This window comes from Mchenga conophoros, linkage group LG23 (assembly GCF_057382185.1).
Source record: "Mchenga conophoros isolate Kocher_MC1m ecotype Shallow Benthic linkage group LG23, M_conophoros_male_GT1.1, whole genome shotgun sequence".
In the NCBI taxonomy this organism is placed as follows: domain Eukaryota; kingdom Metazoa; phylum Chordata; class Actinopteri; order Cichliformes; family Cichlidae; genus Mchenga; species Mchenga conophoros.
The window spans coordinates 12,439,545-12,452,689 of record NC_140547.1 but is presented as its reverse complement, the minus strand read 5'-3'; the positions used below and the strand labels follow the sequence as shown (position 1 = coordinate 12,452,689).

Sequence of the window (13,145 nt, the reverse complement as noted above, 5' to 3'; positions counted from 1 at the left end):
TAGCTGCAGTCAGGCTGAGTGGACAGAGGTAGGTGGAGGGAGTGTAAGGAGAAGAGGGAACGGCAGAAAAAGCAAGACGAGTGAGCCGAAGAGAGAAATGTTGCATTGAATCCTAATGTCAGATCAGAGCTGAGCTGAACGTTGAGGAGATCTCTCCTGCCAGCAGCGTAAGAATAGGCATCTGTATCAAGGGTAAAAAATATTGTGATCTCTGATTATTCCCTGTTTCACCTTTCATTAATATCATCCAGATAGAAGGCAGAGCAGCTTGACATCCACACAGAAGCGGGGAAACATATTTTGCAGGCACGCTAGCGAGATAGCAGAGGATTCTGACAGAAGCCTTTGTTTTCTGTGTCTCTGCCGCTGTACATTACTTCTCTGCAGTTGTAGGTCACATTCGTTTCATACTGAGCTCTCTGTTGACTGCTTTCAGCTTTTCATGTTCTGTTTGTGGGCTCGTGTGATAAGAATGGAAAAGGGCAATTTGCACGGCGGTGAAGAGAGCTCAACCCACCGCCACTTAAGGCAACACGAGAAAGAAAAAAAAAAAAAAGCATATTAAGGAAACATCTTCATCAGTTTGAAAACATGTGCTGCAAATGTGCACGAGTCAAGCAACAAAGACGCACAGCCAAAAAGAGAAATGCGTAGACCCAACACATGTGACACGTAGCACGCTTCACAAACTTAAAAAGCCACAAAGGATTGAACAACAAGCATTTCCCAGCTGGGTTTCGCACTTTTTCTGTCGTGTGCAAGCATGTCTGTTGCTGTATTTGCCTATTAACAGGAGAGTTTGCATGCAATTTCCTCACAGTAAATATAACCATGTATGAATATATGAATGAATCGTATTAAAATACTGCAAAAGTGGCCACTTTAATGAGTAAATCATGCTACGAACAATATATGTTTTATTAGGTATAAACACTATGGCAAATATTGTTTTTTTGATTTTTATTTAAAGGCAGGCTCACTTTGTTTATATTTTAATTAGATGGCACAAATAAAATCCTGTTTACACTGTCATGCAGGGATCCCATTTCTCCATATAAATAATTCAGATTGTACACGCTGGCAGGCCAAGAATAGATTCCTAAAATAACACAAGGCAGGAGGGATGGAGGAAGGTGGGTTGTAGAAAGGAGTAAGGCCGAAGGGGCTGACAGTCAGTGAGACTGGGACTTTGGCATCCCTGAGCACCTCAACCTCCACTCCTTCTTGACCTGAGAAAGGAGGCAGCTGTTGATATAATTACTGTATTAGCCATAACTACACCCACCATGGAACCAAAAGATGCCATCTTCCTGTCTCATACCTGGATTTAACATGTTCACCATGCCATCCCCTGCTCCCCTCGCTGTCAGGCTGGTCTTGCTAAACAGAGCTGTCATATATTAAGAGACCCTTTCAGATTAGGATGCCAAATAGCCTTGCAAAACATCTCTTGCTCCAACAGTCAAAGTAGTGCTTCAAGGTTTCACTTTAACATTCAGGAATCAATCCATGTTTCCAATCCAGCATATTAGGCTGATGTGTGCCAGCAGTCCATGCAGGCAGCTGTCCAGAGCCGTACCTTTCCCTAAAGCACATTGTGCCTGCACTGCTTCCCGATTCCCTGATAACATTAATGCCAGACAGATGTCGCTGAACTAGTCCAGACATTTTCTTAATATCAGAGTTGGAGGCTGGCCTCCTTTCTTAGCCCCTGCTGAATTTCCTGAAAATCTCCCATGGCTTTTAAGAGCACTACAGTATTGACCCACAATATCTTCCACATCAACAACAGTCGAGCCATTCCTCTCCCTAATGGTAAGAAAATCAATAGGTGACGAATGGATTTATTTGTATTTCAAGCAAGTTTTTGTCATATTTTTGTTTTGTTTTTCTGACAAGTTTATTGCTGCAGGGGATGCGGAGCACAGGAGGATAGAGTTTGCAATATAGTCATGAACAAAAAAGGAGAAGGAAACAGATCTGTGGACCTCTATCAGCTGTTGTCATTCGACAACCGGTAACATCATTTCCAGATGGGATCTCTTCCTTATCACAACACTGCTTTGCTTCTGTCATTAGCCCAACTCAGAAGCTAATCTAGAATGAAAAGACAGTTTGATCGTCAGATCTCGCCCAATAACCCTCTCCACCATCAAAGCGTTCTTTGAAATTCACATTCCCTAAAATTGGTGTCAGGTCAGAGCTTTAGCAGCCAAAGGTAGAGCAGTCATATGAAAGCTTGTTCCTCTCTCTGCTCACAGCGTTCACTAGTGCAGCCTTTAGAAAGGGACGTTCTTCACGTTTATTGCAAAAAGGCAATCAGGATGGCCTGGATTTGGATTTGGCCACAGGATGAACCAAAGTCTCTGGGGCTATGTTCAAGAACTTTTTTATATGGAGTCCCATTCGCCAGTCATCCCTGACAATGCCAGTTCGCCTGATAGACTCATCATTGAGCTGGGGCCAGGGGAGAAGTCAAAAGAGTGTGGAAGAAGAAGGCTAAAGGGAAGAAAAGGAAAACAAAGCACACTTTGGGGGATAGTATAAACCTTGTACAAATATCAGTGCAAGATCTAAGGGATCAAGTGAGAGAAGAGAAATATAGTAAGGGTTTTGTTTTTTGTGTGTTTTTATCTCATTTATTTATTTATTTTGAAGAAATAAAGGAGAAAAAAACAAATCTTACATGATGAGCTGCCACGGTCAGGCCATGGCAGTTTGAGCATAACCACGTGTACACTTAAGGCAGCGGTGTCGAATACACACATGAATACTTATGAATAATGTTAAAACACCTTCTTCCTCGGCGTATCAAACCAAAGGTTACCCCAATCATCTTTTCAGCTGCAGCAGTTTTACAGCCCCAGAATCACTGCTTCTCTCTCCATTAGCTCTGCACTTGTTTGACTGGCACATGGGTGGGAAGAGGGTGAATAGAGAGTGGGCGGGTGGGTAATCACACGACTGTGTGTCACAGTGCGTGCATGCTCACTATTTGTCGTTTCAGCAGGTGAAACGGGAAAGGCAGGTGAGATGTGGCTGGGCCTAATTTAAAAGCCTCTTTACGGTGCCCACTGAACCAATGTTGGCATTCACTAATGGTGCATCACAAGAATGTTATCCAATGCTATTCCTCCTTGTCCTTATGTCCTGTGTCCTTGTCTGATGTCGCTGCTTTAATAGCTCCCAGAGCTGAAGTCACAGACAATATAGGCATAACAAAACAGTAATGAATTTTATGCTAATTTAATATTCCACTAAAAACTGTATTTTTTGACCTAATCGCGCTTTAATCCACTGCGCCCGTATCCGTGCCTGAATCATTTGGTTGGAGCAAGTGTCCTTTCCAGTCTAGTGGTACCATGGCGCAGTGATTTAAGTGAAGTGACTGACAGTGAGAGAGACAGAGGGTGCTACGAGAGGCTACGAGCGACTGGAGGGACAGACGTGGAAAGCTAGCGGAGTTACAGGTATTGTAATGAAGATCTAATTTGGTTTTCTCAGTAACTTTGTTTCATGTTTTGCTAACTTTATGAACCTGCGTCTGGTTTATACTTTGCAGAGTCTAAACATCCTCCAAAATCTAATCTTGTTTTCACACATCAAGCATAATGTGTAAAACTTTGATTTTAGATTTAAAAACAAATATTAAAATACACGAGCTGACATTTTTATTCATCTGGAAGTGGCATATTGTTACATTCAATTTCCCCACGCAAAAGTGCTCGTCTAACGCTCTCAGAGTGAAATTGTACTGATGTACAATTAGAGTGACAGGACTGCATATATTTTGACTTCTCTTTAATACTGACTGAAAAGGCATTTTCTTTGTGTTCATATCCTGAGGTAGAAGATGCTCTTGTTTTCTTGTTTCCTGTCTCTTTCTTTGTCATCACTTTTTTTCTTTTTTTGCCTTGGCATTTTTCTCTTATGTGCTCCCATTTTCTTTGTCACTCCTATTTTTTTTTGAACAGGTTACTGTCAATGTATAATAACCTAAAATAAAAAATAAATATGTCCTACATACAAAGCACATTTGAAAATAATGCAAATGTGTAAACACTTCATGAATGTAAACAGGTTAATTTAGACGCTTAAGAAATGTAATGTAAAATATGATTTGTGTCCAACTATTTATTTGTACACTTGCGGTTTGTGTGGATTTAAATGGGCCAATTTCGGTTGCTCATACACAATTGTTGTTTCCCTTCTGTCGGTTTTTCTTTACCGCAAAGCTCCTAATAGGCTTTTTCCTCTCTCGGTGAACAAACAGGACATTTTCTTTCCACATGGAGTGCATGGGAGCAAAGGTCTCACAAAATTAGGGCACCGAATTCAGGGCTGGGAAGAGGCCAGCCTGCAAAGAAAGGAGAGCAAATCTTACTCCACTGTCGGGGAGAAAAATATCAAAACATCTAAGAGCGCTACCCCAAAAATCTGCTGCTAAAAGCAATCGCTCGTCCGCTGTTGGGTTGTGTACCGACTTGTTTACTTCAGTCCACATCGTAAATAACTCAATTTAACTCAAAACAAACCGGACAGCAAAACCTGCATCCGTGATGTATTAGTGTTACGTGCGCAAATGTGAACAAATTTCCCTGCATGCATTCGTCTCCGGTCTGCTTTAATCTCCTCCCATCTGCTAGTGGACCTCCTCTCCCTGTTCCTCTCCCTCCCGCGCCCCCGCCTGATCTGCCAAGTCTGACCTCACTGTGTATATGTGTACGTGTAGGTGACTGTGTGAGCGAGAGTGTGTGTGGGTTACTTGATGAGCCCGATTCCTTATGAAGTGGTGTCATTAAAGCCGAGAGAAGAAGCAAACGGGTGATTGCAGTGATTTGGCAAAGGTTGCAAAGACTCTGCCGTCCAATCAGAGCCTTTGCCTGGCCTCCTCCAGCTCCACTGCAATCACAGAGCAGCAAGTCCGCGGAGAGCAGGCACACACTTATGCTCACACAAATCGACACATCAGTTTATCAGCCGCAGGTACGGGCTTGGCATTGCTATTATCACTATACAACCAGAAGATCTCACGTCAGGTGTTCATAGAGATCTCCTAATAGGGAATATGTTTGGTCATACCTATTAAAAATGTAATGTAATGATAAACAGGTTAATGCAGAATGTTCTTAGGTGAAAGGAAGTGAGATGATGAGGTCTAAATGAGGCAAACCCTAAAAAAGTCAGTTTTCTTATTTGAGTTTGTGTCACTGAAAGTGTTTGCCTTGCAAGCCTTGTTAAGCTAGTGTGTAAGCATGCATGAGCTTCCACAAAGACTTAATTTATCAAAGTCCACATTTAGAGTATATTGCAATGAGAACGAATCAAATTTGCGCATAAGTCTTGCAAGAAATCGTGCAAAATGATGTTGTGTCCAGATGAAATTTTTCGGAATAATTTAAAGTTAAGTATTGCTAAAGATAATCATTTTTTTCTTTTTTAGTGACAGTGACACAAATGATTATGGTATGTATTATACTTTAAATAAATATTGACCCTGAACTGTTGTATATTATCTAGAGTTCCAGTGTTTTCAAAGGGCACTGAGGGAAAAGAACACAGAAGAAGGAGGGGCGTCAAAGAGAGAGAAAAAAGGGAGAATGAAATACAAAGTGTAGAGAATTGAGTACTAAATTGACCTGGGGTCTGTCTGTCCCCAAAGAGGTGGAGTTGCTGTAATGAGAATGGCATACCAGATGCATACGAGGGCCGTCTCTTCCCTCTCCTCATCCCTCTCTCAAAGAAGACAAGTTTGTTTCTCAAGGTGATTGTTGCAGTGATAAGGGAGAGGGTGTTATTAAGGGTGACAGCGAAGGGGCTGAGAGGCAGTGGCTGACTGGATAACCTTGTCCCCATCCCCGCCTCGCTTCCTTCTTCATGAGCATCTCCACCACCGGCCTGCCTGCTCGTCTGAACGCAATCTGCTGGCTGGAATTACCTCCCAGCCCCAGGAAAACTAAACATGATTTCTGACCTTTCCTTTCTGTGTTCAACAGTAACCTTTGCTGATCTGCCCACGCTACAAGACCAATGCAACGAGCAAAGGACGAAAAGGAGGGGATTTTTTTATTTATTTATTTTTTTTAAGGAGCGCAAGGATGAATGTGTGTTTAGCTGAATTTATGTATGCATGAATATTTATGGGCAAGTACAAAGTGTAGACGAAATACCTGAAGCATGAAACACTTGTACAATCAAAAAAACACTGCAGTAAAAACTACTAAGGTGTTTCAGTGTTCACGTTCTCTTTTTTTTAAGTTTGCGATGTGTTATACTGCAAAAGTCTTCCTGGTATTTTGTCCACTGTCTGTAAGCTGATGCTGCTTCTGCGTATGCTGACCGAGTATCACAGAAGCTGCCACTATAGTGTGTTTGCCTCGGAAAAAAAAAAGAGCACAAGCTAGTGTGTTTGCAGAAATACTGTATCTTTCAACTGGCTAAATTCATTACATCATCACTCTGAGCTCTTGTTGTTCTTTGCCTTGTCAGCAAGTTTTGCATTGGTATTATCATTAGTAGTTTGTAAGATAAGGCTAATTGATCTCCACCTACCCAGTGTATTAGTGAATTGTTGTGCTACTCCTTCCACTGACTCTGCATAACTCCTACAGCCTCAGCACAATCTGACCCACAGGAGCAAAGCACATCCCTATAGAAATTATTTCATCATCTCTCTCTCTCTCTGTTGCTCTCCTGCCTTCTCTCTCCTTGTCTGTCATTCGTAAACCCAATTCACCCCACCCCTCCCCTTCAAAACAGCCCAGTTCGTGCTGATGTGAGGGTAAATGTAAGAGCTTACGGGCAGAGTGACCTGAGCATCCCAGGCAGACTCGGTGGAGTTAGCTGACTGAACTCTTGGTGAGCAAAGGCCTGTGTATCAGTATTGTTTGTGTAAGAGCACCAGAGGGGATTTGGACAAGGAGTTTGAGCTCTGAATGTGTGACCCAGAGCTGGCTTTACTATTGGATTAGCTCACCCTGATCCCCACAACCTCTGAACATACTCCCTAGTATTTCAAGATCTCTCCATTTATGCCCAGCCAAGCACATTGTGACCAGTAATCTATAGTTTTCGTCTCTCCAAAGGGAGAAGATATACTGTTCAGCTTTTTCGCTTTGCCCCTATCGTTCCTCCCTCCATCTCACTGGTTTAGCCATACTTTTCTCTATTTTGCACTCGGTCTGTGTGCGTGCGTATGTGTTTGTGTGTCTCTCCCACTTTCTATATCTCAGAACAAATTCCTATTGTCCACCTCTCTATTTTTGCTGTTTCTTTTTTTTTTTTCCAACCGATTGCTCTTGCTCTAACTACCTCTTTCTCCTTCATTCCTCCTCGCTTTTCTAAAGGGGATCAGTAGAGCTTAGAGGCCTTCCTGTTGGTTCATTACTAAGCTCCTCTGACACAGAGAACTTGTCTCTCAAGTAAAAAGGGAGAAGAAGAAGAGCACAGACCACTGTGTTGTCTTTTATACCACATAAAAAAAACCTGAGCACAGAACAGCAACGTTGCATGTACCCTGCAGTCTCAATCTAGATTTCTAATCTTTCTCCGCACTCCCTTATCTTCACTTTCCATTTTACTTATTTCCTCTTGTTCTGGTTCTATCCTCCTCTCTCTTCTTGTTCCGTCACATCTCAGTGACCTGCAGCAAACCTTTTCATTGTCCTTCAGTTTGAGTAAACATAAAAACGAAATGCAATGCTGCTGCTGGGCCCACAATATAAAACACAGCTCATGAAAGGAAAACAGACCCGTGCCACTCAGCATATGTGCACACCGTATGAGTCTACGTGTAAATATGTAACCTATAGTGGGCATGTCTCTTTGTGTGCGTATGTGTTCCTATTATCATCCAAATCCGACTTCCCACTGAGTGCGTGCTCGCGTGAGAGAGAAAGTGTGTATGTGCGTTAGAGCTGCATGGGTATGTATGAATTCGCCTGTTTGTCCTCTCTGTGTGGGTGTGCGTGTGGGCGGCAGGCCTGCCTTGAAAATGCCAGAGCCTGTTTCTAATCCAGGCCTCCTCAGTGGGCTGTAGCTCTAGCTGTGCCAGGCAGGCCTGCTGCAACACCAACAGAGCCCCAGCTGACAGCTCGCCTGCTCCTCTTTCTGCTTTCTGGACAATATTTGAGCTTAAAACTTTAACAGTAGGTTAAGCTGGAAAATACAAAGAGCCACAGAGGAATACAAAAATGCAGCACTTGCACAGAAATATCATTTAGCCCGTGAGCAGAATGGATCTTTAAAAAAAGCCTGATACAAAAGACAAAATAAAATGAAATGACAGTCTACAAAGGAAGGAAACACTAAGGGGCAGGCGGTAATGATGGAACGCTAAAAGACGAGCTGCTGGTAAAAGGTTTAGGATGAAATCAAAGTGGTTAAAGCTGATTTATCTTGCCTAAGAACGCCAAACTCTCTAAGGAGGGACTGAACAGCCTTTCAAAAATGAAATATCAGCAGCAGACAGTGCCAGTCATCAGTGCCATGTGTGATGGAAAATCAATCTATTTCATATCAGAGACCTGCGAGGAGAAAATGAGAGAGACAGGTCCCTGCTGCCTCCTTGCTGTGCCTCTTTAAACGTCTCCCCAACAGAAACATCCCAGAACGATCTGCGTCATCGGTGACGGAGACGTTCACAGCGCTGGTGGCTCAATGTGTAACGGCTGCTGTTCTGCTAGATTAGGTAGGTGATTGGCCATTAATATTCATTTCACAGTGTGTCTTTGTTAGGCGGCAGCAGGGGCTGACAGTGTTTGGATGGATTTACTCTACCATATATATTTCCTTTAGTTCTATAGTGCAGTGCAGTTTCCTGATATGGATTCTGTCAAGCTACCTATTGGCCGAGTCTTCTCCAATTCTCATAAATTTGCTGTAAATATCAAACAAAAGTGAACGCTCCATAAAAAGGTAAAAAAGGCAATGCTCAGTTTTGCTCAGGTATCCAAGAGTCATCAAATATTGAGTGGAATTAGGAGAATATGTTCTACCTTATTCCTGTGTGAGGTCATTTCAGTTTTTACTGCAATAATAATCAGGGATAGTGCGCTGTGCTCGCCTGGGCCTGTCTGGGCTTAATAACAGCAGAGAGTTGCTCCCACTGAAGCGGAGGTCCAGCAGGCATAAAACCACAGTAACAGGTCTTTCCCTCATGGATGGAAACCTAGTGCAGGTGATCTGAACTGTCCTCCTCATAATGAGATTAAGGGACTAATTAGGATGACTGTGTGTTTTAGTGTGACTGTGTGCACTGAGGAATATATGCCCCCTATCGGACTAGCGGCGTGGCCCCTGAGAGAGCAGGCCACGCTGAGTCTGTCCCTCGTGTCCCTCCCTCCACTGCACTAAGAGCCTAATTAATATTTTTGCATCCGCTCTGCAGTACACTGGGTTGATTTATACTCTAGAAGTTACTGATCTGGACGCTGAAGGCAGGCAGATAAGCACAAAAAACAAATAATAATAATATTGAAGGTAGTTAAATTTAGCAATGATTACTGAGAAAATCAGAATTACAGCGAATAAGATGCTAAAGCTTGTGAAAGTAGGGCACAACACAGGCTATTAGCTAACATAAATGATCTTTGCCAATAATTACAAAGGAAAGAATTCAGGACAGCAGACTAGAAGAAGAAGAGCAGATTTTAAAATGACAGTCAGATCGTTCCCCTCCCCACAAACTACGTCTCCCTGCTTTCACTTCTGTCTTAACCTGTTAAAGTCACGCTTGTGTTTGATTGCCCCTGTGGTGGCACTCTGACCTGTTCATTTAAGATGATGTGCGACTCTCAGGTCTGTTCCAGCACTCATTTGTTCCTCAGCGGGGTCCCCACGGCCAGCCACTAAGAAGACCCCATACTGACCAAAGTGCCCTGGGAGCTCTAAACCCAGCTACTCACAACCAAGTAAAGAGACAGCTGAGTGTCATTGTTAATGTGGACACACAGCACCACAATGGCAAAATCAATGGAGCTATAGGGGACATCAATCTTGACAGCACAAGACCCTTGTGCTTGTCTCACCACTCCTGTAAATGTTTTAGAGAAAGAGGGAGGATGGCATAGAAAGAAAGAAAGAATGAAAGAAAGACAGAAAGAAAGAACGAACGAATGAAAGCATGGGGGACTGACAGTGATCTTTATTGGCCTTTCCTCCATTCATCTCAAGGGGTTATGCTGTCCTTTGAAGATTGTGCATGTGACAGGCAGCCAAGTGGCCAGCAATCCTAATTCACCCAAAACAGGCAGGGGTTTTTAGGTAAAGCCTCAGAAGTGCTGCACAGCAGCTGCACACATTTGGCATCATTTTTGCATTTTCTCTGCCTCTGTTTTAACCATCCAAACCTCTCTCTTTGCACCAGGATGACAAATACTGAACAGCATCCCTCCTTTAAATAACAAAAAGGAACTTGCTTTGTTACGTGGTGACACGAGATGAGATGCACACCAAATAATAACAGTGAGGTTTTGTTGTTTCTGCCACTGACTTGAAGGATGCCTCTGCATCCCATTAACATATATGCAGAGAGACAGTGAGTACATAAAAGCCTCCAAATATGGGAGAGATCAAAGAGGACAGAATTAAGGCCAAATAATGAGGATCTTGGCATGATCCCTGCACATTTATTGATTGTTTGGCAAGCTGAACAAGCTTCTGCTCCATTTTTCCTGTCTATACTATTTAGTCTTGTGATTCAAATGCACAAGATCAAGCAGTGTGGGTTTTAACAGGATCTTTGCAATGGCTACGGTTCCAGTACTGATTCTAATAACTATCTAAATTACAGTGTAATAATAATGTGTTCACAACAGGAAACAGGGAAAGAGAGATGGGCAGAGCTCACCACATCCGTGAAACATTCTTTAATCAAAAAAAGCATACGCATGAGAGATTAATCCATAAATCCAGTATTTGAATTATTATCAGTAAAAAACAACAAAAAATTACAAATTGCTGCAAACCTAGTGACATGTAGTCAAGTCAAGATTACATCAAACTTCCTGTTTGATGTCACCCAGTCTTTTAAATCTACTCTCACATAATTTGGTTACGTTTTGTTGAAATTGCTCCCATACTGAATAGAAGTGCAACAACAAGAAGGAAAGGGAAGTGGGATAGGACAAAAGAAGAGTGTTATTATTATTGCATTTGGAGCAGTGGAACAGATGAGATCAGAGGGGAAGAAATGAAGAGAATTAGCCTAGATAAGGCAGATGAAAAAAAAGGATGTGAATAAATGATGAAGAAAAGAAGACAACTACCTCCACGGCTCTCGCTGTCAGCTGGTTTCACCTGGATGGGGCGAGTCATCTGGAAGAGAGAAAAGAAAGAGTGTCAGCGAGGTTAGAGGTGGCGACTTGGGCCGGCGTTGCTACAACAGAAGGCCACAAACCAGGGATGTCAAGCTCCCATATGAATAGCTACTCTGCAATACTGATCAAAGTGCCGTGGCTGCGGAGGCAACCTAAACACCATCATACAGCTGAGTCAACTTGATACTGTAGTGTTTCTGGAGCTGGCTACTTAGTGAAAACAAAACAATCTAAGCTCCCATTTACACACACACACACACACCCAATCCTATTTGGGATTTTTCATAGCGGCTGCATGGAGAAGTTGAAGGGCTGCATATGTGTGTCTAAGTGAGAGAGACCAAGGCAGTCCTAATAAAAGTGAATCCAGCCACAGGAGGAGAGATCAATGCAGGCCTATTGATCCAGGCCCTTGGGCTGTGGAGAGTGTCTGGCTGGGAAGGATTCTCTGGTTAGAAGGCTCACTCTAATCCACTGGACCCTGATAAGAATGGCATTGCCTGGATTAGATGCCTCTGTCATCACAGCCTTTGTGTCACGCTCTCCTCCTTCCCCAATCTTACCTCCTTCTTTTTTCATTATTGTTGTTCAAGCTGAACAGTTTTGCCCGACTTTGGCAGATTTGTTTGGAAGAAGGGTGAAAGATGTAACTATGATTCCCAAAATGTTCGTTACAGCAGCAGCTGTTTTTAAATTGAATATATGAGTCTTACATGCTGGTTATACACCCACCTGTGCATATGATATGTATATGTACGGCAGCAGAGCGTAAAGCTCATAAGATGATTTATCTGCACACGTCAAAATGCCAGCATCACACCCTACTTTGACTGAGGCAACAACTGTGAGAACAAAAAGACTGGATTAAAAAAATGAGACCACAAATAGCCCAAACATGTAACAAGATTACTGGAATATAAAAGCAACCTCTTGAACCATTTGTAGCTGCTTTTTAAGACCACTTGTCATTCTTGGTGTTGCAGTCAAATGACTAAGAAACCGCCATGCGCTGATATTTTTATAGCCAGATATGTATATTTTGAACCATCGTCCTGTCATGTATCTTTTTCCCCCCCGTTCAATTCCAGAACAGGGCTGAAAAGGTCAGATTTAAAGACAGGGCAGTCCAATAAAAGCATGACATGTTCAAGGAGAAACACCATAATGGGATTTTAAAATGTCTTAATAACATGCTGATATATGGGGCAGAGGCCCAGGCCCGATTCATTAAGTGCTAAACGTATCCATTTTCACCTTGAGGAACTGAGTAACCTTCCCTAGCTGAAATTATTCCATAAATTTACCCATCGTAAATAATAACTAGAACTAGCTAAGACTTTGTAGGAAAACAGAGAGGATGTTATCCTTCTGAAGGTTGTGGTTTCAGCTCCTCGTGTCTTGGGTGGCTCCTCTCCCTCTCCCTATCCATCTACAAGTGCTTTCTTTTCCTTGTATAACACGAGCAAAGTAGCACTACGGTATGCTAATGCCAAGCCACGGGGTGCACTGCTCCACAGCGTGTTCAGATAGATTACAGAGTCAACCGCAATACTATCGCACACGTTCAAAGCAACCTCCGAGACAGAAACACCTCTGAAACGGGGAAAGAAACAGCCGCAAGACAAATTCACAGATAACTTAACAACCCTCGGCTCCTTCGCAACAACACAGGAAATCTTTGAATTTGCCTTTGACGTGTCAAACGGACAAAAGACGCTTCGATCCTGCCAGTTGATTTTTGTTCAAATGCATGATGGAGGAGGCCAAATCCACGGCTGTGGCTCTACAATGCTATGATCTCAGCCATCTCTACAGGGTGCCTGTGTG

At 42.7% G+C, this 13,145-nt stretch overlaps 1 protein-coding gene across 13 annotated transcripts in view; it reads right to left on the bottom strand.

The window, feature by feature from the left end:
• The window catches only part of celf5a (cugbp, Elav-like family member 5a), a 185,794-nt gene that overhangs the window by 66,759 nt on the left and 105,890 nt on the right, over positions 1 to 13,145 (bottom strand). For 7 of the 13 annotated variants that reach the window (XM_085266047.1, XM_085266039.1, XM_085266036.1 and 4 more), the window contains exon 3: positions 11,265 to 11,316. In XM_085266047.1, the coding sequence (XP_085122173.1) occupies positions 11,265 to 11,316 (52 nt within the window). The remainder of the gene's footprint in view (positions 1 to 11,264; positions 11,317 to 13,145) is intronic. The other 6 variants (XM_085266035.1, XM_085266041.1, XM_085266038.1 and 3 more) reach the window with 1 other exon arrangement.